We start from the raw sequence: 22,941 nt of genomic DNA, 5'->3' as shown, positions 1-22,941 counted from the left end.
ATCACCTTATGGGAAAGCTAAGGATTTACTTGTGTCAATACATTTCATAAAATTTGAGTCCAGGGAGGCACCCTCAATTCCTTCAAACAATTTGCCAATAAGCATTCATTGAATAAATATGACAGTTGATTTTTATGGCTTATGCATATACCAAATATAATAGCATACAGTATGAATAAAAATTATCAGAACTCATTTTATTCACACATGAATGCTCTAAGATGTTTCATAAAAGAACATACTGTACAATTATAAATCATAAAGTAAGAATGTGACCTGATCCCTTGTCAGGCCTGTGGTCAACCATGACCTGCAGGATTTGGTCCTTCTAGCTCCTTCTTAGGCCTTGCCCCAACTACCCCGTACAAGTATGAGGGGCATAAAATGATAACAGGGGTTGTTATCCCTTTCCTATGGCTTAGCACATCATATGAACATACAGCCAATGTGTCTATGCAAAAATGGGCAGGGAAGCATGCCAGAAGTGGCCATCCACTTCGCTGGCATTTAGCGCCTGACATCCTAGCTCCAATTTGACTGTAAGATTAAAGAAAAAACAATCCTACCTCTGTACTAGAAGTCTGCTTTACTGAAAATATGCATGGGATTGTGTTATGAACTAAGCTTTCTTCAAGCTTCTAGTTAATTCATTTTCCTCTATGTATATTTAAAAATATAATAATTTAGTGCTGACCTTGAAGAATTTTGTATTTTAAAAAGCCAATGGGGCAACTTATCCAAATACGGAAGATGCAGTATGTTAGTCTATAATCCTCAATTGAATTAATAAAAAGTACATTACAGTAAACTCAAATTTTATTTTATTTATTTATTCAATCTGTCCTCGCCCATCTCCTCCCATTGGGGGACTCTGGGCGGTTTACAATAATCAGTTAAAACAACAATACAATGAATAAAATATACAATATAAAATTACAGCAATAAATAATATAAATAAGGGTAAAAAAAAAGTCCAAGTGGCAAAAGAATCTTAAAAATTAACATACTTTGCCTTGTGTTGCTAGACAGAGTCAAGGTTTCACTCTAAGCCCTTATTTAACTCTTGGGGATCTGACTTACCCTGATTGTGGATGATGCAGTCAACAATCATGGTAACCAAGAATCATGGCTTAGCATGAAGTATGAGCATAGTAGCACAGAGCCTCTTATTTACAAAACCTTTTATTTATAAAAGGTAATTGTTACTTACTAGTTTTTTAAAAGGAAATATATCATACATTATCCTACAGTATTCCATGGATGATTCCACTGAACAGGTCCACAGTGATCGTGATATAGGTGCAAGAGGTATGATTCCTTGGGTCCGATTCTTTATTAACATATCAAACTCAACATGTTGTCTACAGGATTCCGCCATATACGGGCAGTGATCTACCACAAAAACTGTTTTGTGTGATTCCGAGAAAAGCTTCATTTTCTTTCTACAACAAATAAAATGAAAGATTTAGACAAGCACTATATAAATTAAAAACTAGGGTATTAAATGTAGAAGATGGTACTGCAATTTATAAATAATGACATTTAAAATCCTTTGCATAAGAGAGCTTCTTACGCACACAAAGAATGTTTTAAACAAAATTAAGCTTCTATGACTGCGTTGAAGAGAGAGAGACAGACCACAAAAGTGAAGATATGGAACTACTTGGTAAGTTTTCAGATATTTATCACATAATACTTTACGTGCTTAGGCTACACTGCTATACCTACTGGATTTCAGCTGGACAATTTTTCATTTGACCATTAGGATTTGTTCAGTTCTGTTGTTTTGTGTCTATTAATATTGTATGTTCCAAATTTACTATGACGTGAAACTCTTATCACATCCCAGTATTGACAACAAACATAGGATTTCTCTTATTCATGTCCTAACCAGGTCTAATCCCACTTGGCTTTTCTGAGATCAGCCAAGGTCAGCCAGGTGCCACAACCTCCTGCAACTAGACTGTGAAACTGGGAGAAACACACACACACACAAAGACACACATCCTGGAATGCAGCAGTGGCAAACTGCTTCCTAACTGCTGCCAAGAAAACCACATAGACAGCTTAAACTAGATTCATTGAAGACTTTATTATGATTTGAGGATTAATCAAAACAATTAAAACTTATTAAAAATTAATCAGATTAGCCTGAAAACCAACAATAGGTGCTAAGCCCCAACTCAACTGGCAAGTTGTAAACTGTAATCAGTTTTATTATTCACTGGAAACACAAACACTACAGATTTGTATGATCTCCTTTCAAAACAGTTTGCAGATATAAACAAACAATCCTGTGTTTGTGTGTGTGTGTGCTCAATCTACTCAGCCACATTTCACTGAGCTTTACACTTGTTATAATTTAATAATAATAATTTATTAAATTTATATGTTCACCAACTTGTAATGACTCTGGGCAGTTTACAAATTGTTGAAAACATTTAAAAACAAGAAACAATACAAGAAACACAAAACAAAGCTGGCAGAGAAAATAAACCCAGAAGGGAATAAGGAAGAAAAGGGGCATAAATTGTCCTCACCAAAGGCCTGGGTGAAGAGCCACATCTTCAGGGGCCTTCAAAACACTAGTAGGGTGGGGGCGTCATTCAAATCTTGGGGAGAACCTCATTCCAGAGGGCAGGTGCTGCTACAGAGAAGGCGTACTTCTGGGGTTCCCAAAGATGGCATTGTTTAATTGATGGAACCCAGAGCACACCAACCCTGCCAGACCAAACTGCCCCTGCCAGGTGATCCCTCAAGTAACCAGGCCCTATGCAATGTAGGGTGTAACACTGTTGGGTAACAACCAGCACCCTGAAGCTCATCTGGAAGCAAACTGGCAACCAGTGCAGCTCATGAAGCAGAGGTGTTACGGGGCATATTGAGGCATGCCCATTACTGCCTGCACTGCTGCATTCTAGACCAGCTGAAGCTTCTAGGTGGTCTTCAAGAGCAACCCCATGTAGAGTGCATTGCAGTGGTCACACCATGAGGTGACTAGGGCATGAGTGACTGTCTGAAGCCCGCCCCTCCCTCCCTCCCTCCCTGATTAGGAAAGGGTTGTTTTGCATTACATGCTAAACCACAAGGCCTAGTTAGAGAGTGGCGAATTATCACAGTTTCCAATTTCTATACAACAGAAAATGACATATACTTGGGGTTCAGTCAACTTCCTAAGACTGTTTAGAGCTGTGTGCAACAAACGTTAAAATGGTGAAGGGCACAAATCTGTTTAACCACTAGCCCGGCTTTTTAGTTCAGCATGTTGTGGGAACACTCCTTATAGGACTTAGACCTCTATAAGCAGGCATAGGATTGCAGCCTAAAACTTTGTCCCTGATAATTTACAAGCTGTAGGATGTGAAACAGCTCTAAGCCACTTATATTTTTACGTGCTACATAGCGACTATGAGTCATCAGGTCATTTTTGACCCCTAACAACCACATAGATATTATCCTTTACATATAGCAGATTAACACAATTTTGCAACTGGAAATCATTTTTAGCATCAAGTCTTCTGGAATACAAATAAATACCAATTTTATCCAATGCTGTAAGGCAATCATAATATTCAAAATCAGTATTTAAACAAAGTATTAGAAATGCATCAAATGAACACTAATGAATGTGAGATATGACTTTTTTTTTAACCTTCACCAAAATTGTGTCACAAAGACATCCTGGTGTTCCATCTTCACACTCCTTAAAACTTACTGGTTATATGTTATTCCACAGAACATGCTAAACAAAATACGATGTGTTACTATTGTATGTCCTGCAAACCATTGTTTATGGGAATATATGCTGAATGAATTCAAGCATGATGTATTTTATATCCAGGGCTGAGTAAATAACAACTTAGCACATCGCCTGGACTCAGCCAATAGCTCAGAAGGCAAAAACTCAAAGTTAGGTCAGACCATCAGCATCTGCAGAAGGCAGCGGAGAGAAGGTGAGACAGGCATCGTGACCCTATCACTCAAACAACACGACTTAGGCAAGTCATTTGTATGACAACACGATGCATGTATGATTATTTTGGTTTCATGGCCTGTTACCAACACTGCTAAGCCTGAGTTTGAAGGACAATCTGCAACTGCAGGGGGCTCCTTGGAACAGACCCCTTTCACCCTTTCTGGAGTTGCAGAGCAAGATGCTCAGTCAAAAGGCCGAGCGGGGAGTTGCACTGCCTTTTGCAGATCCCCTGTATTCTTCTTTTCCTTTTGGAAAAAGCTGTTCCTCCTCTCCCTGCGGAATCTGAACCTGCTGCACACAGAGACACGCGAAAGGTGTTTCGGGGTTCAAGGCGGGCCCCACTTGAAGCTTTCAAGGACACCGCGAAATCGCACGCAGAAAGCTTGGGAAGGATGAAATGCGCAATACGACAAACACGCTAATGAAGGCGCACAGTAAAACACACGGAAGGATGAGAAGCGCTACCCTCCAGGGAAATCGGGGGGAGCGACTGCTGCCTTCCCCCCAAGACTTGGTCCCCTGCGCAGCCCAGATGGCACGTGGAAAGCCCGCCCGGGGTCTTTAGCGAGTTAAGGAGCCCCCGCCGGTATTTTTCAACCCAAAACGACATACACACACACACACCGTATGCCGCTTCAGAGGAGCCCCTCTGAATCTCAGAAAGCCTCTCTTCTACTCCGACGGAGAAGGACGCCCCGCTCAACCCGCAGGCTGGGCTCTACGCATCTTCCGCTCTCGGGCAAATCGCGCGGGGAGAGGAGTAATTGACGCCTCGCGATACCTCGGGTGGAAAACCGCATTGGCTGGGGAATTCCCCACCTCCCTTCGAGACGCTAGGCTAGGAAACCTCGCGATATTTAAATGCAAGGCTTCGGGCTTGCCTCCCGGAGGGAGCGGCGCTCGAAAAACTCGCCCCGCGATACTTCACAGAGTGGGGGAGAAAGATGCCAAATCTCGCGATAACCCGCTTCTCCTGCCTCGGCTCTCCAGCGGCGGCGAGCGGCTTCTTACCGCCGCTCTTGCGCGTACCTACCTCACCGCTGCCCCATGGGGTCGCCCGGCCACGCGGTGCCGCTTCCTCCTGTCTTTCGAGCTGCCGCTGTGTAAGGGGGCGACGCGGTAGACGGACGGCGAAGCGGGGTCGCCGGCGTCCCTCCACATCCCGCCTGCGCTGCGCCCTAACGGGGGAGGAATGAATCGGAACCATCGGTGAGTGCGCGCGCGCGCGCCTCTGAGGTGGATGCGGGCTGTGGGGAGGGGGAGGCCTTGCTGCGCTCTGATTGGCTGGCGGGGAGGGGGCGCTGGGGCGCGCGAGGACGACGGTTCGGAGGGCCGTTAAACGGCTCCCGAGCCGCGGGCCGGCCCGGGCCGCGCCTCCTCGTTGCGCGGGAAGGCGAGCGATGTCCGCCGGCGCCTCGCTCCCCGGGGTTATGGAGTGGGACGGGCCTGCCTGGGGGAGCCCCTCCGTCTTGGCCAAGCTCCTGCGCGGGCCTGAGAGAACAAACCCGGGCGCCGCAGGAGGTGGGCCGCCTTTGCCCGGGAGTCACGAAGGGGTGATGCTGGAGGCTCGACCCCCTGCGAACCACCAGCTTCGAGGGAGGTTGGGTTTGCCTGAATCCACCCATCCCGTTTAAGCCTAGTTTAGTGTCAGTGTCACTGAACATGTATGACCGACAGACAGACTTTATTGATTAGTTAGTTAACCCTATCAAGGCTTGGTGTCAGCCACAGTAATGAAACAAAGTGAAGCACAATGAGATAAAATAGACTACGGTGAGATAAAAGAGATAAAATATAGTAAGATGAGATAAAGTAAGGACAAAAGAGTAGGATAAAATAGTGTAAAATAAAACAGAGTGCAGAGGTATATAATAAAATGATGTTAAAATTCAAAAACTGTATATGTAGGCAAATTCATCACCTTTGTGTGAAACCACACTGTGTTCTATAAAACATGTTCTCTGTTGGACAGCCCTGACGATAACATAACAGTTTTAGTGACTACATATGTTTGCCCTGAAGGAAATAAGATAATCTTTTGTCAGAGTCCCAATATAAGGTTCTGTAAGTAATGAGCTCTTGCTGAGGCATATAATTGACAGTTGAATAGAACACATGCGAGGTCTTCCACTTCTGAAGCTCCACAAACACATGTTCTCTCAAAATATGGCACTTGGTGGAATTGTCCGTATTTGACCATAGACTCTAACTGTTCGAATCTTGCTCTGGTAAGGGCTATCCTATGGTATTGTGTCAAACCCATTGTCAGGTATTTTTCTGTTTGGAAGGACATTTTATTTTTGGCCAGCCATTACAACAACCTGGAGTTTTCAAGTGACTCGGTACTGGTTTGGGCATTAACATCCAGAACTCTTGGTTTGAGTATTCCCTTGGCCTGCTGTCCAGCTGAGAATAGATACTGTGTTGAGAAGTCAAGATGTGAGATAATTTGGAGAAGTTGATTGATCCGTGTGGTGGGTTGAGTTGTGCCCATCTGTTCCTCAAGGCACATTTTTGGTAGTCTGTCAGGTTCCATTAAGAGGATCCTCTACCAGTAATTAAGGCTTTGATTATTGTTAGACTATAAATCTCGATAAAATAGTTAAGGGCAGAGACATCACACTGACAACAAAGGCCCGCATAGTTAAAGCAATGGTGTTCCCTGTAGTAACATATGGCTGCGAGAGCTGGACTATAAGGAAGGCTGAGCGAAGGAAGATCGATGCTTTTGAACTGTGGTGTTGGAGGAAAATTCTGAGAGTGCCTTGGACTGCAAGAAGATCAAACCAGTCCATCCTCCAGGAAATAAAGCCAGACTGCTCACTTGAGGGAATGATATTAAAGACAAAACTTTGGCCACATAATGATAAGACAGGACAGCCTGGAGAAGGTGCTGATGCTAGGGAGAGTGGAAGGCAAAAGGAAGAGGGGCCGACCAAGGGCAAGATGGATGGATGATATTCTAGAGGTGACGGACTCGTCCCTGGGGGAGCTGGGGGTGTTGACGACCGACAGGAAGGTCTGGCGTGGGCTGGTCCATGAAGTCACGAAGAGTCGGAAGCGACTAAACGAATAAACAACAACAACATAAATTGAGTGGGTGCCTGTTTTGGCTCTTACTGCTACTGCAGGTGTATTCCTGTCAGTCCCTAGAAAAGTTCTTAAAAAGCATGCTTGATTTTGTTCGAGTAAGGCCTTTGATAGGCCCCATAGATTTGCGCCATATGTTAGCATTGGTACAATTTTTGCCTTGTGGACATTTAAAATGTAGAGCAGAGTGCTTGGGTGGTTATAACTTATTAATTTAGTTAGCATTTTAGAACTTGCTGTTGCCTTTATAGAATTTAGTTTGAAGTGGTTGGCCCAAGACCCTGTATCCATAAAAACCATCCCTAAATATGAGAAGGAGCCTATTTGTTTTATAGGCTCTCCGTCCAAGTGCCAGTTGTATATGGGCTGTCTTTTTCCAAAAACCACCACTTTGGATTTAGTCTTATTAATATTCCAAAAGTTTGAAGCGCAATAGGCACCAAATTTCCCCATCAGTCTTCTCAGGCCTACTTGGGGGTATGCCATCAGAACCATGTCATCTGCATACAAAAGGATCTTTGGCATGTGAACATTCGTGGAGTGGAGAAATCCTGGAAACATAAAGATTAAACAACATGGGGGCCAAGGTGCATCTTTGTCTAACACCTTTATAAGAGGGTATGCTCTGTGTAAGGGACCCCTTTTATGGACTTTCAGGCATGTATTTGTATAGAAGGTCTTTACAGGTATAGAAGTCTAGGTTCCATATTTAGCTTAGCAAGCTTCCGTAAAATGTCTCTATTTATGGAGTCAAATGCTACACTAAGATCTATAAAAGATGTAAACAGATGTTTACCATCTGTTGTAGATTTGGTAACAAGATTGTGTAGGACAAAGCAATTATCTATTGTGGAATAGCCAGGTCTGAACCTAGCTGTTTCAACTAATATATTCTTCTCAATTGCCCAATCCTCTATTTTTCTCAAGAGATGTTTTGCATACATCTTAGCTGTTGTATCAGTAAGGCTTATGGGTCTGTAATTTTGTGAGTCTTCCTTGTCTCTTTTTTTGTGTATGGGAATTATGGAGAGTTCCCAACCTGCTGGGATATGGCCAGTGTTGTCTATATATGTAAACAACCCTGCCAGCAGTGAAGCCCACCAGTCATTGTGTGACCTGAAAAGTACTGGGGGTAGGAAGTCTTCACCAGGTGCCTTAGTAGGTCTCACTGACTGAATAATGTGTTTAATTTCTGTCATTAATTGATCAGAGAGGTTGTCTCAGCCCTGGGCAATGTTGTTCTTCTTGCCTCATGGACTACCTTGGTCATAATTACCTGTGGTTCCTGAAGCAGAGGTTTGCCTGGAGAGCTGGAGGGTATGTTAGTTAAACATTGTTTATGTTAGGCTAAAAATATCCATCTCATGTTCCTGGTGTGGCCCACCATCTAGATCTGGTTGTGGTTCCCAGGGTTTTAGGCAGTCAAGACTTTCCTCTTGTCTATCAACAGCATCCAGCTTTTTGTTCTTTGAAGTTTCTGAATGATGTGTTGTTTTAATAGGGACAAGGTGGAGGAGTGTGGATCTTCTCCAGGGGACTCTGTGTTGATGATCTGCATATCTGGATTCCACAAGTCTGAGGAGGGGCCTGAGATGCCAACAAGTCCTCTCTCAAAGTAATTGCAGTTGCCTTGAGTGGTTGGTAAAATCAAATCAATTAGAGGTTTGGCTGCATAAATGTTGCCACTAAAGTTTCTCTCAGATCATCCAGTCTTTTAATAATGTCAGCTTGTTCCAAGTCTGGCAAGGCACTGAAAGAGTTAATCAGGTTTTCTTCCAGAGGGTCATTTGTGCACTGCCTTGCTGTAGATAATGCAGATTGTTTGCCTGGGCAATCATCTAATGGGGTGGGGGTGGGGGTGGCAGAGCTGGTAGAATGTCCTTGAGGTTACTTAGAATCAAGTGGTCACATTTGTTCTTTAGAGTGACAGGACTCTCTGGGCCAGGTTGGCTTAGGAGTGGGCTGAGTTCCTCTGAATGAAACAGGAACACAAGTATTGGAAAAATTGCAGAAAGGGCCTCATTTTAATTTCATGCAGGAGATTGTGGATTGTCTGAATGTAAGTAAAATTCATTCATAGCCTCTGCTGGATGGGAGCCATTCGACCTCCTGTAAATCAATCAGCTGCTTTTCACAGCATACCAGTTGGCTTAAACGTAATTGCTCTTTTTGATCCCCATCATCCTTTATTTACTCTTATTCGATATTTGTAGGGTGATTTGATTAGGCTGTAGGTAGTATTTGTGATTTAAATGCCTCTCTCCCTTAGTTAGTAACCACTAGGCACTTGTTTCTCACCCTTCTCCACATGAGTGGTCAGCTGTCTCTGGTCCTTACTATCCCTCTTCCTTGGTGTAGGGGTGAGGTGGCCCATGACTTCCCTGCTGACTGCTTTTATGGCACACTTTGTAAAGGAGATCTGTGCTTTAGCAGTGTTACCTTTTTGTTTTGTTTCGTTTTTCAATCAACTTTACAAAGACTTCTTTTAAAGAGTCCACTTTGATTTTGACTGTGGAAGTGCAAAGATAGAACAGTTTGCGCTGTCAGCAGGCATTGTCTGGTTAGAAAGTCGGTTATATTTTCAATCTTTACATTTACCAGGTTTGTATTCACACCCTCATCCTGCAAAAGCTGTGCAGCTGCTGAGCAGTTGCAGCAGTGTGTTCAGAGGGGAGGGTATCCTCTTCCATAGAAGAGGAAAGATCTATAAGATGTTGACTTTCAATCTCTGCTTGTAAATCCCAGTCTAACGCATCATATCCATCAGAGGGATTTGGGGGATTGGATTGGAGGTGGCTGCCTGCTTTTTTAGGTAACTGTCGACTTTCAGCTGTTTTGTGGGCTTGGGTGTGCCTTGTATTGCAGAGTGTGTATGGTGTCTCTTCCTTTCCCCCCCCCCCCCCGCCCATGATGACTGGTGATGTCCCAGAATTTTCTCTACCCTTTCTATGTGTTGAGGGTTCCGATAGGGCAGCACAAGGCTGTCACACTGAAGGCTTGAGTGGCAGGGTAAATGTAAAATAAAATGGGCTAGTATTTAAAACAATACATTAAGAAAAGGAATGATAAAAATAATCTTTTGGAGGAGGTCTTTTCAGCAGTTGCAGGGTTTCTGAACCTTGGAAGCTTGAAGATGTATGAAGTTGGCTGGGGAGTTCTGGGAGTTGAACTCCACACATCTTCAAGCTTCCAAGGTTCAGAAACGCTGGGTTACAACAACCCAATGAAGCAGGCTGGTCTGAGAGTTAGTGAGTAAGGCCACTCCAGATCAACATCAGTTCAATTTCTTGCTTGTCTGGCAGCTCGGAATCTAAAGATTTCAGAGAATGCTGAAATTGTAAGTGTGTGACAGATATGGTTTTCTGATGCTCTGGTGTTCCGGATTTGTTACTGCTCCAGAGTTGGTGACTGGAGGGCCTTAAAGCACAACCACAAGCTTTAAAATACTTGGTCTGAGAATCGGAAGAATGATTTATTTCAATATTCAGCCTTCCACATATAGAAAATGGGTGATGATTAGATCTTTGTGGGTGTAATTTGCTTAGAGTGTTGTCCCTGATTCTTAGTCAAAACCATTTGAAATCTGTGATTGATAATACAAGAAAGCCTACATTTTGCTTATGTTATTGTAGATTAGTGCCTTAGTGTCAGCTTCTCAGCTTCCCATTTTAATTTGAATGTAACCAGTAATGGTTTTGATTTCTCTGTGGGGGCCAGGACAGCTTGGTTGATTCTCTATCTCACCTGATTCACAAATTTTGTAAAATATGCTGAGTGATACTGATAGGTAAAGGCCACCCAATAGGTTTGATTTCAGGTTTCCCAGTTTAATGGGAAAGTGATCAATGACCAGTGAAAAGTGTTAATATTAGTTATAAACAATTTCTAGGCAAGGTAACCCAAAAAATCAAAACATACCTAGAAACAATAAGAAAACTTTACAGAAAGAGTTATGTTTAAATTTAAGAGCTTTATTTAAAGACTCATTTGTGATGTCCTTTATGTTATGAAAACTGCATAACAAATGAGTCACGGAGTATTAAATAAGGTCATTTGTAAAGTATGTCCTTGTTCCTACAGTTGCTTTGTGACAAATAGTACCTTTCAACAGGAAGTGGTGACCTGAATTTCTTGCATATTTTTCCAGTGTCAGCATCTAGCAAAGGTAGAATGAGTACAAGATATATATGCCTTTTGTGAAATCAGAATTTATTGAAATGAAGTTTCCCTCAGTTCTTGTGCTGGCTGGAGATTATGAGCATTATACTTCAAAATATCTTGAGTGCAAAAGGTTCTTTACATTGTTATTGCTGTGTACTTTGTCAGTGTAGGTGCCTCATTCAATGTATCAGGATTAGCAGGGTACCTTACATACACATACAGTACTGTTTCAAAATTAAGAGGTCTTCAGATATAAGTTTCAGAATATGCAGGATGACAGTTCATAATGTAATCAAAACACAAGACATCCCATATTTGAAACATGGTTGTAGCACTACTAAGCTGTGATTTACAAGTGATATAAATTAAAGCAATCCTATGCATACTTAACTTTAAGTCACTTAATCTTGTGGAGTCCTTGGTGCTCTCTGAGCTTGGTGGCTTGCATGCAAACATTTCATTACCTGAGTAGGTAACATCATCAGTGCCCTGCTGATGTTACCTCGTCGGGTAATGGAACATCTGCAAGCAAATCACCAAGCTCAGAGAGTGCCAAGGACTCCACAATTCAACCCTGAGCTACATATATTCTCTTCTATTGGGATCACTTAATCATGCTTCTGTATTGCATTTGTGACACTTGATGTAAAATAGTAAAGGATAGAATTAACCTTCAGTGACATTTTCAAAAGGAAGAGGACTTACATATTTTCAGTCTGCATGTTCAGGATGTCAACCAATTCATGCTGCTTCTGACAAACTGTGACAGAGTGGAACTGTAGCTGGTATTATCTTATCTTAATTTTCAGAAATGAGTTGCACAATTGAGAAGGCCCTAGCTGATGCAAAAGCATTAGTGGAGCGACTAAGAGAGCATGACAGTGCAGCAGAAGCTCTCATTGAACAAACTACAGATCTCAACAAACGAGTGGAAGCTATGAAACAGGTTTCTGTTCCTCCTTAATAAATGCCATTTCATTTTTTAAGGGGAGTGCAAAGCTTGAAATTTTAAAACTGTAGACTGTTTCTTTTGCATTTTATTTTCATGCAATATTACAGTATTTACCTATGTGGTGGTAAAGATGCTGCAACATTTTTAATATTTATAGCAAATATAACAATTTGGGAGGGTATAATCATTTGCACTAATAAGGTACTTAATTCAGTTCATTTATCTACTATCATAAATCTGATACAATTAATGTTTGATACATAGACTAATGATGCAATTAACATTCACAATTTGTTTTATTTATTATTATTATTATTATTATTATTTTGCCACCGCCCATCTCCCCACAAAGGGGAATATACAAGCAGTATTACCTGTTTGTATAATCTTGAGAGATTGGGTTGCTGCATTCCTGAATAGCTAATGCAACTGCATCATGCAGATAATGACCAGGTTTACATATTTTGCTAAACCATGCTTCGCCTAATCATGGTTTATTAATTACAATGTAATGTGATAAGCCAAAACCAAGTAAATGACAATATGGCTTATTGCAGTGTGTTAATGTTGCACTTTTGCAGTTTTCACAGGCAACCTCATACAGCAGACATTTTAATAAGTTCCATTTTAATGAAATAGAATTTTATTTAAATGAAAAAGTTTAAATATTCTGTGTCTTTCATGGTTACATTGTTCAAAGTGTTCAGTTTTTAAATTTACATTTGAGAACTATAAAGGCAAAGTTTTTATGAGTTCATAGTACTAATTATACCGTATCAAAATGTCTTTTTTTGATATCAAAGTTCAGCTTTGCTTTTAATACCAGATATCTAATAATGTTTTGCCATTCTCTCTGTTTTATAAAATGTCTATTTAATTTCAGTACCAGGAAGAAATTCAAGAACTTAATGAAGTAGCAAGACATAGGCCTCGCTCTTCCCTGGTCTTAGGTATCCAGCAGGAAAATAGACAGATCAGAGAACTGCAACAAGAAAATAAAGGTGAATAAGCATTCAGTTTAAGAAGAGTCCTTTTTACCATTAAAATAGTCCAAGGTTTTCATTAAAATCCAGCGTGCTTTATTAGCATAGCCAAACACTTATTAGCTTACAATAATGCATTAGTCGTCTTCCCTTCTCTAATGTGTACATAAGCCAGTAAAATATCTGAAGCATCTGTTGCCACAGTTTCCAACTTCTGGTGCTTTAGGGGCCGATGGTATATGTGTATGTTGGGAGGGGAGAGATAGTATAATAATGTAATTTTGTATACATTTCAATGTATCATGCTTGATGTGGCATTGGAAGCATGCAGCATTTGGAGCCAAAGCAGGCAAAATGTTATTGTTGCTGTTGACCCTCCATAAAGCAGCTAGGTGTTTCCCTGAGCCCACCCAGTAGATGCATAAAAGGTAAAGGTAAAGGTTTCCCTTGACGTAAAGTCCAGTCGAGTCCGACTCTAGGGGGCGGTGCTCATCTCCGTTTCTAAGCCTTGGAGCCGGCGTTGTCATAGACACTTCCGGGTCATGTGGCCAGCATGACGACTCGGAACGCCGTTACCTTCCCGCCGAAGCGGTACCTATTGATCTACTCACATTTGCATGTTTTCGAACTGCTAGGTGGGCAGGAGCTGGGATTAACAACGGGAGCTCACCCCGCTGCGCGGTTTCGAACCGCCGACCTTCCGATCAACAGCTCAGCGGTTTAACCCGCAGCGCCATAGGATCAGGAAAATTCTCATTTTGTGTTCAAGAAGCATTACAGAAGTGGCAAGCGTCTTTGCCCGAGTACTTAGGACTTGATCTGAATACTGAACGGCTCTACGTTGCGTTAGCATTTTCAGTGTAACTTGCTTTACAAATATTTTTGTAACGTAACATTGTATAAATTTAAATAGTGGCATTTTTGCCAGATGTTATTGTGAACAAACACTGTTCTAATTATTAGAAATAAGCTATGTTGCAAAATACTTAAAACTGCTTCCTTACATGGTGACATGTAAGAGCTTTTGATGATGAAGTAGTAGTAGTAGTAGTCCATATAAAGGAAAAGATTGGAGATTGCTGATACATTTCACAGCATTTGAATTATCTGCACAGATAGAAATTTTTCCATTATGAGAAAGTTAAAAACAAACAAGATTCTACTTAACAAGTAGAAGTTTTTGTATTTACATAGTATTACTTGTGTATGTTAAATTTGTTGTGTATTTTGACAGAACTCCGTACGTCTCTTGAAGAACATCAGTGTGCCTTGGAGCTAATAATGAGCAAATATAGAGAGCAGATGTTTAGATTGCTCATGGCCAGCAAAAAAGATGATCCAGGTATAATAATGAAGTTAAAGGAGCAGCACTCCAAGGTAGCGTGCCTTTAATATTTTTGTAAATTTCTTCTGGTACTATGCTTTATTTTGGATACTACAGATTTTATTTGCTATCTTAAGTTGGTACTAAATAACACACAGTTTAAATCAAATTTTAAAATCTTGACCTGCAAAATGGCAATGAGAGAAGGAAGATTTGCATAGAAGAATGTAGTATAGGAGAAAAGATACTTAAGTGTTAATTTATATAATATTTTTTGTTCGCTATCTCTTATTCCCACCCCTACCCCAGGTTCTAGAATTGTGTTTATGTCATTTGACGACATTACAATGACCTAAAGACATCGAATGAAGGAACCCAAGTGAGTTCCTATTTATTGCTTCAATTAACTGCCCAAACTCTCCAGTTCTTTTAGTGAAATAAATAATCTCTTGCATAGTTTAGTACTAAATGTTTGGTGAAAACAGTTCAGTCTCTTGATTGCTGTTCAGAGTCCTGCTGAATTGAAGCAGCATGTAAGTCCCAATAAATAAATAATGTTGTACTTATTAAAAATCAAAAGGAAAAGGCACTGAATGTTATGATACTCTGCAAAAACATTTTCATAAGGAGCTAAATTTATTAAAGCTCATTGCAATTTGGAAAGCAGTTTGCTTCCTAAAGACATTCATGTTCTTCTATTATTATTTATCATAATCTTCCTTTCTTTTCTTCTGGAAATACAAAGCAGTGCACATAGGGATTTCTCCCCTGCAAAAAAAAAAAAAAAGTCTGAAAGGTAGAAGAATTTTTAGGAGTCAGTTTAGAACTAGAGACCAGCACACAATTCCAGTGAAGCACAAATTTATTTATTTATCAAATTCATCGCTGCCCATCTCCCTGGAGAGGGGACTCTGGGCGGTTGACAATAAAACATAGATAAAAAGCCATATAAAACTATAGAATAAATATAATAGATAATAAAATATAAATATGGAAGGAACCCGATGGCTAAAAATTCTCTATAACCCGCAAGCCAAACAGGGCCACTCTAAGGAACTAGCCATCCCCAGAGTTGACTGTTCTCCCTCCCGCCCCAGGCATGGTGACAAAACCAGGTCTTTAATTGTTTTCTGAAGTCCAGGAGGGAGGGGGCCAACCTTACTTCTGGGGGAAGGATATTCCAAAGGGTTGAAAGGTTCCTAATTGGTTCATTACAGTACCAGAGGCAAAGGAACAAGCCTAAAATGAAGAAATGCAACTCCTCTATATTGAGTTATGTAAACTACTATGTGTATTTTATCAATTGGCATTTAATTGATTGGATTATAATATGTGTGCATTACTGTGGTCAGGATGGTAAGGTAATAGGGCAAATACAATGGCTTTCTTGAGTTGAACAAAGGGGTCTAAAAATATATATTTATTTACCAAATTTATACCCTGCCCATCTCACTCAGCGGAACTCTGAATATGTCTGTTAACTGTTCCCTGTGTGTTATCTGGTCTCTCTTGTTTCCCACCAGATTGTATTATCCACTTGGGTCTGAATAATATTCCTTTGCAGCTAAATGTTTTATGGCAGAACTAATAGTTTACTTCCCTGGGAAAATCTATTTGGGAAGGGGATAATTTACTTGTCTAACCTAACGCCATTTTCTATTTCACCAAAATCACCCATTGAGCTCTATGGTGAGGTCAGAACTTCATCCTGAGTTTCTGAATTTATTTATTTCTTTATCACCGCCCATCTCCCCCACAAGGAGGAACTCTGGGCGGTTAATCCAACTTCTTAATCTCTGCAGTGCCCTAGCTTTTCCATCTAAAAGTAAATTCTTTAGCTGTTACTAAAATATTAAAATAACCTTTGTACTCAGAGAATGCTGATATTCCAAGATGTTACTATAAGTCTGAAGTTACTTACTCAAGTTATCCAAAATTTCCAAATGCTTTTTGAATGTTTGCTTTGAAAGTTTTTTCCAATCTTTTTTGTGGATTGAATTAATTACCCCAAACCAGAAAACAGTTCCTTCCGCTAGGTGAATATGCATATTATGGATGACATCAAAGCATTGTATATAAGCATGTTATGAAACTCGTCCATTATGGAGGTCAGAAAGATACATTTACATATTTTGGGGGGTAGATAATGCATATAAATATTGTTAGTTAATAGTTTATATTGAAATAGTTAATACTGAAATTTTAAAAAATGTAACCGCAAGAAATAATTGCCTTCCAAAATCAGATCTGGCCCTTTGCTGAGGATGTAGTTGAATCAATATCATATGCTTTGTGGAGCTGTCCATTGTACCATACATGGCACTCTGATATAATATCATCCCTCCTGGTAGATTACTCTATTATTTTATTTATTTATTTTCCATCCTGCCTTTGTTATTTTTTTTAAATAACTCAAGGCAGCGCACATACCAAATACACCTCCTCCTCTTTTCCCCACAACCACCACCCTGTGAGGCAAGTTGGGCTGAGAGATATAGAAGTGGATGTGGTTTTTCTATTAGCCAATACACACTTAGAAATCTCAAAAAAGGTAACAAAATGGTTGGTTGATTTGTATAGCCATCCATCTCACCTCTGGGTGGCTCACAACAACAAAACAGCATGGCCATTGCTAAGAATTCTGGGAATTGAAATCCACATATCTCAAAATTGGCCAGATTGGGAAACACTGCTATAAGAAAGCAATTAGCTATACATTTTCTTTCTTAATATTTTAGCTTTATTATGTTTTGTAGCTGGATATTTTATAGAGAATTTTGGTCTGTGACAAAAACTAATATTAGAATTGCAAGAAATAATGTAGTGACTTGAAAACTATTAAGAAGCTCTTCTTATTGTGGAGAAAATCTGAGACTTAAATCACCAAAAATGAAACTACGTAGTTTTTGCTTATTGGTTGATTATACATTTGACACTCAGGAAATATTTAAAACTAAAGTATTATTGCTTGTTAATGTTACTTTACTCTTAATTTAGGAACTACAAGTGCATGTGGACCAAATCACAGAAATGGCAGCAGTAATGCGAAAAGCCATTGAAATTGATGAGCAGCAAGGTTGCAAAGAACAAGAACGTATTTTTCAGCTTGAGGTAGGTTTTAAACTCTATAGGAAAATGAATACATTATTTTTAAAGTGGTAAATTCAAAGAATTAAAAAATAAGATAAGAATGTTAAAGTACTAATTGTTAATATGTAAGGCTAAAAGCTGAACCTATTTTAAATGCCATTACCTAGCTGAAGATAAATCGTGCTGGATAATACAGAAGTGTTGTTTTACAAATCAATCATAAATACAGCTGACCTTTCATTGTGTATTGGACAGTAGCTTTCTACTATAATTAAACATTTGTTTTAAAAAATAGATGTACGCATACTGTTTTGAATTGAGACTCTCAAAATTTTTTGCTCAGTGGGCAGAATAAACACTCTTCTTCATAACTTCTGTTCAGTTTCTGAACTAAAAGTATCGTTTACACAGTCGCACACCTATGCATCCCGCTCAAAGTGCAGCTGTCCAGACTAGGTCTGAATTCCAGAGGAACTGAAGGAGGACAACTATTGTGCTTGTGTATCTCCTAACACTTTTCCACCAGAGTGTTGCTGCCTCATCTAGTTCACAAAGCTCTTGTTTTCACCATCCCTTATGGTGAGAACAAGAGAGGGCAGACTTTCATATCAAGTAAAAGTATGTCTTCTTCAGAGCCTTAATGCTAGTATTTTTCCATATGCTTCAAAAACTGAAATCTTCCTGAGAAAATCTTTGTACCCCCATGGCTTCTAATGAGTAACTCCTCTAATGAAAGACACTCAATTTGGTTGCATCAGTACGCTGGCATTTGGGTGCTCTTCAAGGTGTGGGATGTCAACACCATCCCAAGGCATGGGATTGTGGAAGAATGTGGAGATAACCTTGATGAAAGAATGCAGGTACCATTAAGGAAAGAGAAACAAGAGCTTAGTCCTGGGATGGGGAAAAGCATTGAGGAAAAAACTCAGAACGATGTCACCTTGAAACTGTTAGGCGTTCAAGATTGTGTTGTTACACCCTTCAATGATAAAGTATGCCTATATAATCCTTGCATTGTCTGTTTCCTGACCTGGCCTACCTATAGACAGTATAAGCATTTTTGCTATATTTCTCTATTGCAAATGCACAACTCTTCTTTCATAGTTAATAGTTGATTGGCAACTGATTATCTGATAATATATTCAGTTCTATTTACCACATGGTGTTTTGCCAATATAACTGGTAATTAGTCCATAATTTTTTTATATATATTTCCAGTGTCCCCAACTAGGTTTAAGAATTTGATGGAGCAATTTAGGAAACCATAAGACCCAGTCAGCTGAAAGATTAAGTACCTTGGCCGTGAGGTTGCCCAGCATATTCACATTGTCATGAAGGCTTCTGTATCAAAGGCAGCCAAGGCCACAACAGCCACACAGAAGTCTCCCAAGAATGTTTCCAGAGATCCACATTTCAGACACTAAAAAGTCCAGAGCACCAGATCTGTGAACCCAACCTGGAAACGAACAACTGGAAACGATGTTGTCCAGTTCATTATAATTTAATTATGCTTGATTTTTAACCATAACTGATTGAAATGTATGCATCTCTCGTACTAGCCATGCTTTACCTGGCCAAGAAGGTTTATGCTGAATTGTGCACATTTGGCATTTAGGGTATTTATATTTGATTTCAGGTGTGATATTATACACACACACACTTTGATTAACAAAACATTTTTACTCATAATTGATCCTGCCGTTGGCTTGTTGATGGAAATCGGAAATTAGAATGGAAACAGATGACAAGTATCTGTTGTGGAATACTACTGAGATTAAACATGTGGCATCAAAAATGCAACTTACTTAAACCTTTAAAAGTGATAGCAATGTGTCAAAAAGTCCTACCCATCTTTATATGCCTTTCTATGCCTTTGATAGCTGTATTAGCCAATACATAAGGTGGTTGAGTCCTGCTAATATTAACATTCTGGGAAATAGATTGAGCATGTCTTCACCCAGTTACAAGGAGAACTGAAGCTTTCGTTTGAAAATCAGCCCTAGTTCCCTATTACATCCTAAACATACCTTGGCAGCCTCTTTTAAAAAAAACAACTATCAATTTGTTAGAATGTGTTGGAATCAAATTCCATCTTCAAATCCAATGAACTCAGTTACCTGAGCTCAGATGTAAAGGGACTTTTAGTTTTAAATGTAGAAGTAACTGTTGCATGGTTCCTTGTAACAGCTGTTCCTGAAATTGAGTTGGGAGTAGATCACCCAAACACAGCAACAAAGGGTGGTTTCCCATTATTTTTGAAACGTCTCAGTGACCGGAAAAACACCAAACAATGTATTTAACTCATTTTTGTGCAATGATCTGTGCCACTGTCTTTCAGCAATGGTGGAACAGCAGTAGCATCTCTTGTATTTCTTGGAAGTGTTGCAGTGTTAACTGCTTATACTAAAATGCCATTCAAATGTAAGCCAGGGCAGGGGGTGACTAAAATTCTGTACGTGCTCAAATGTTTTATTTTTTACAACTTTTAGATCTGAGAAGTAATCTTGAACTGACAACTGGTTATTTACAGGACTGGTTTAAGTTGTCACCATCAATTTGCCTGAGTGGCTGAAACATTTTTAGCTGTGTTGTGTATTGGACTCCTTTCTGTTGAACGATGCCTTTGGCTATAGTATATTGAAAGACCGGCATCTCCATCTCTGTAGTGATGGGTAAGGGTAGGAAGTCTCTGGAGAGAGTAGTAAAACAAGATGTCATCTTCTCTGATTTATAGGTTTCTTTTTAGATGTTTGAAACAACTTTCCTTTAAAACATTTTGTTTTATTCTTTGCCATGCCACTTTAAAAGCACTGTTTTGTTGCTTACAGCAGGAAAACAAAGGACTGAGAGAAATATTGCAGATAACCAGAGAATCGTTCCTGAATCTCAAAGAAGATGCATCAGAAAGTACATCTCTGTCAGCACTAGTAACAAACAGTGATTTGAGTCTGAGAAAAAATTGAAGATCTTACAAAGATGGTCTGTCATCAGAGCAAAAAGTATCAGACTTCCCTTATCAAAGCAGCAGTTTCCTAATGGGCATTGAGAAATTAATATATCCTAAATCCAGTTGAGTTTGATACTTTTACACCACATATAATAATGCTCAGCGATTGGTGGAGGAAAATAAGTCATTCAAAGTACAGTCATGTACAGTAACTGATCAGCCCCAATGCACATTCACTGTATCGCTGATCTTAATCCATTGCTATCCTGAATTAGAGAGAGGTGGTTTTGCAAGAGTTAAGTTGTAGAGCATTGCTAGGGTAACACTTGAAACACTCTTTCATATGGGCAGGAACTTCATTTTTAAATAGAATTAATTCCACAAGAACATTAAATAGCACCTTTTAAAAAAGGTTACTTCATATGGGAAGATGTCGGGGCTGGTGAGAAATTTGCTGGCATTTGTTGTCAGTATTATGTATTTTTAGCTCTTCTCAAAACTTACAGAACTAATAAAAGATGAGTTAAGATAAGTCAATAAGCAATAACAGTTGGGAGAATTTTTGTACACTTGAGTATGCTTCTGAAATTTATTCTTTTACAACTAGTAATTGATGGGAGCTACTATAGTAAAATTACAAAAAAATTGTTTAGATCCCTATGAAATTAACAGATTCTGCATCATGTTTTCAGTTAGCATAAACTTTCAGTAAATCAAGATACTCATGAACTTGTATATAAATAACTTAAGGTTCATACATGCTTTCTTGTGAGATACCCTGAATTAAAAAACACTTATAAAATGCTTGAGAGTCTTTTAGAATATTTTTGGAGATAAAAGTTATCTGCTTAAATAACGTAAAATGCGTCATGTTGATAGCTAAAGCATTGAGGTTTGGCAGTATTCCATGTGCCCAATGGGTTTGATGCCCTTCTCCCTTTTTTATCCTAGCCAATGAAACATCATAGCCCTTTTGAAAAGCCATCTCTGAGAATTTCCAGAACGGTGTACAAGGGAGTTGAATATCTACCCGTTGAAAGAAACGATAAATTATCTTTCCTAATTTGCCTTCCATATGTGTAGGATTCTTGGGAATTAAGGCTGAATATAAAAATGTCTCATAAGAATAAATCTTAACCTCAGATTTTAATAGGTAACTTTTCAAAAACATACCAGGAGCCTCTGTTTTTGTATATCAGGGCCAGCTGTCTGGCAAATGAGTGGTTCTGATATAACCACATGGAAGAACTGGTAAATTTGTCCTGATAAGCTGAACTCTTGAAAATGGGCAGATGCATTTTTGTAAGAAGAGATTCTAGCCTTCAGGGAGCCCAGCTGAACAGGTATGCTTCCATTAGTCATTTATAGGCCACTTAATTAAGCCTAATTAGTTGCGCTTAAATTATTTCTATTGGCCTACTTATTCCAGGAATGTACATAAAATTAAAAATGGGGCGGGGGTTAAATTCTAGAATATGCTTGGAATAACACTTGTTAGTAGTACAGTTTAGGATTAAATTTGCATGTATTTAGAATGTTTTTCCCAAGTTGTTAGAAGTTTTGTTACAGCTATATTCCATCATTATTTAATTCTAATTTTGAAATGTGGCCTACTATTATGCTTTTATTGGAAAATATTTTTAGCATAGTAGTTCATTCAAACAGTATAGTGCATATTTAGCCAACAAATATCCTTATCTGAACTTTCGGCATACATTCTTGACAATTTGACTATCTGGCATTCCAATCTTAAAACACTTTCCACAGCTTATTTATACTAATGTCAATATTTTTCAAAACATGAGCTGCTCAAAATAAGTTGCTAATTTCAATATTCTGATGTTTAGATCTATATCGATTCATTATATACCTCAGTGAAAAGGAATTTATTCATAACTTTTTCCTTTGAAAGATGAAAGCAAACTGTAGAAAAAAGATGTATTAGGCTGAGCACAAGAATTTGTATAACATGTTTACCTTCTTTGGACAAGAATTTCTCAGATGTGTATCCCCCTTTGTAAATTCTAAAATATTTTTGTAAATAGGAGTTAACAAAAAAATATTTTCTTGATATTTGGAGTGTAAAAACTATCTGTTGTGCACTTGATACAGCACTGTCAAAATGCAGTCTTCCTCAAAACCTTGCCATGTAAACGTGGACATCTTCAAGTTTGTGAAATAGATGTCATTAACTCACCAATAATTATTTATGGAAGCATGCTTGAAAAAAACTTGTATGTGTAACTTATTGTGATTGTCTAGTTCAAACCTTATTTGTCTGCCAAGGGGCATACATAGCAGTGACTTTCCTTATGTGTGGCATGACAATTTTCTATCTCATTTTTGTAATGCAAATGCTTGAAATGACCTTATTGGTGAGAATGCATTCTGTACAGTAAACTTATTTTTACCAGTAAA

General features: G+C 39.2%; 2 protein-coding genes across 4 annotated transcripts in view; one reads left to right on the top strand and one right to left on the bottom strand.

Moving 5' to 3' along the window:
• Positions 1–5,137, bottom strand: part of INTS13 (integrator complex subunit 13) — a 25,959-nt gene extending 20,822 nt beyond the window's left edge. For both annotated transcript variants that reach the window (XM_063308125.1, XM_063308126.1), the window contains exons 1-2: positions 5,010–5,137; positions 1,211–1,442 (exon numbers count right to left, since the gene is read on the bottom strand). In XM_063308125.1, coding sequence (XP_063164195.1) covers positions 1,211–1,442; positions 5,010–5,137 — 360 coding nt within the window. The remainder of the gene's footprint in view (positions 1–1,210; positions 1,443–5,009) is intronic.
• On the top strand, positions 5,046–22,941 carry FGFR1OP2 (FGFR1 oncogene partner 2). 2 transcript variants are annotated; one of them, XM_063308130.1, is made up of 6 exons: positions 5,046–5,185; positions 12,037–12,173; positions 13,063–13,180; positions 14,397–14,539; positions 17,484–17,597; positions 20,408–22,941. In XM_063308130.1, the coding sequence occupies exons 2-6, from the start codon at positions 12,039–12,041 to the stop codon at positions 20,537–20,539; spliced, it is 642 nt and encodes a 213-aa protein (XP_063164200.1). In that variant the 5' UTR covers positions 5,046–5,185; positions 12,037–12,038; the 3' UTR covers positions 20,540–22,941. The 2 variants fall into 2 exon arrangements, with proteins under 2 accessions (XP_063164200.1, XP_063164198.1); XM_063308128.1 differs by having other exon boundaries at positions 20,405–22,941.

This window comes from Candoia aspera, chromosome 7 (assembly GCF_035149785.1).
Source record: "Candoia aspera isolate rCanAsp1 chromosome 7, rCanAsp1.hap2, whole genome shotgun sequence".
Classification (NCBI taxonomy): Eukaryota; Metazoa; Chordata; class Lepidosauria; order Squamata; family Boidae; genus Candoia; species Candoia aspera.
This window is presented reverse-complemented; position numbering and strand designations above follow the sequence as displayed.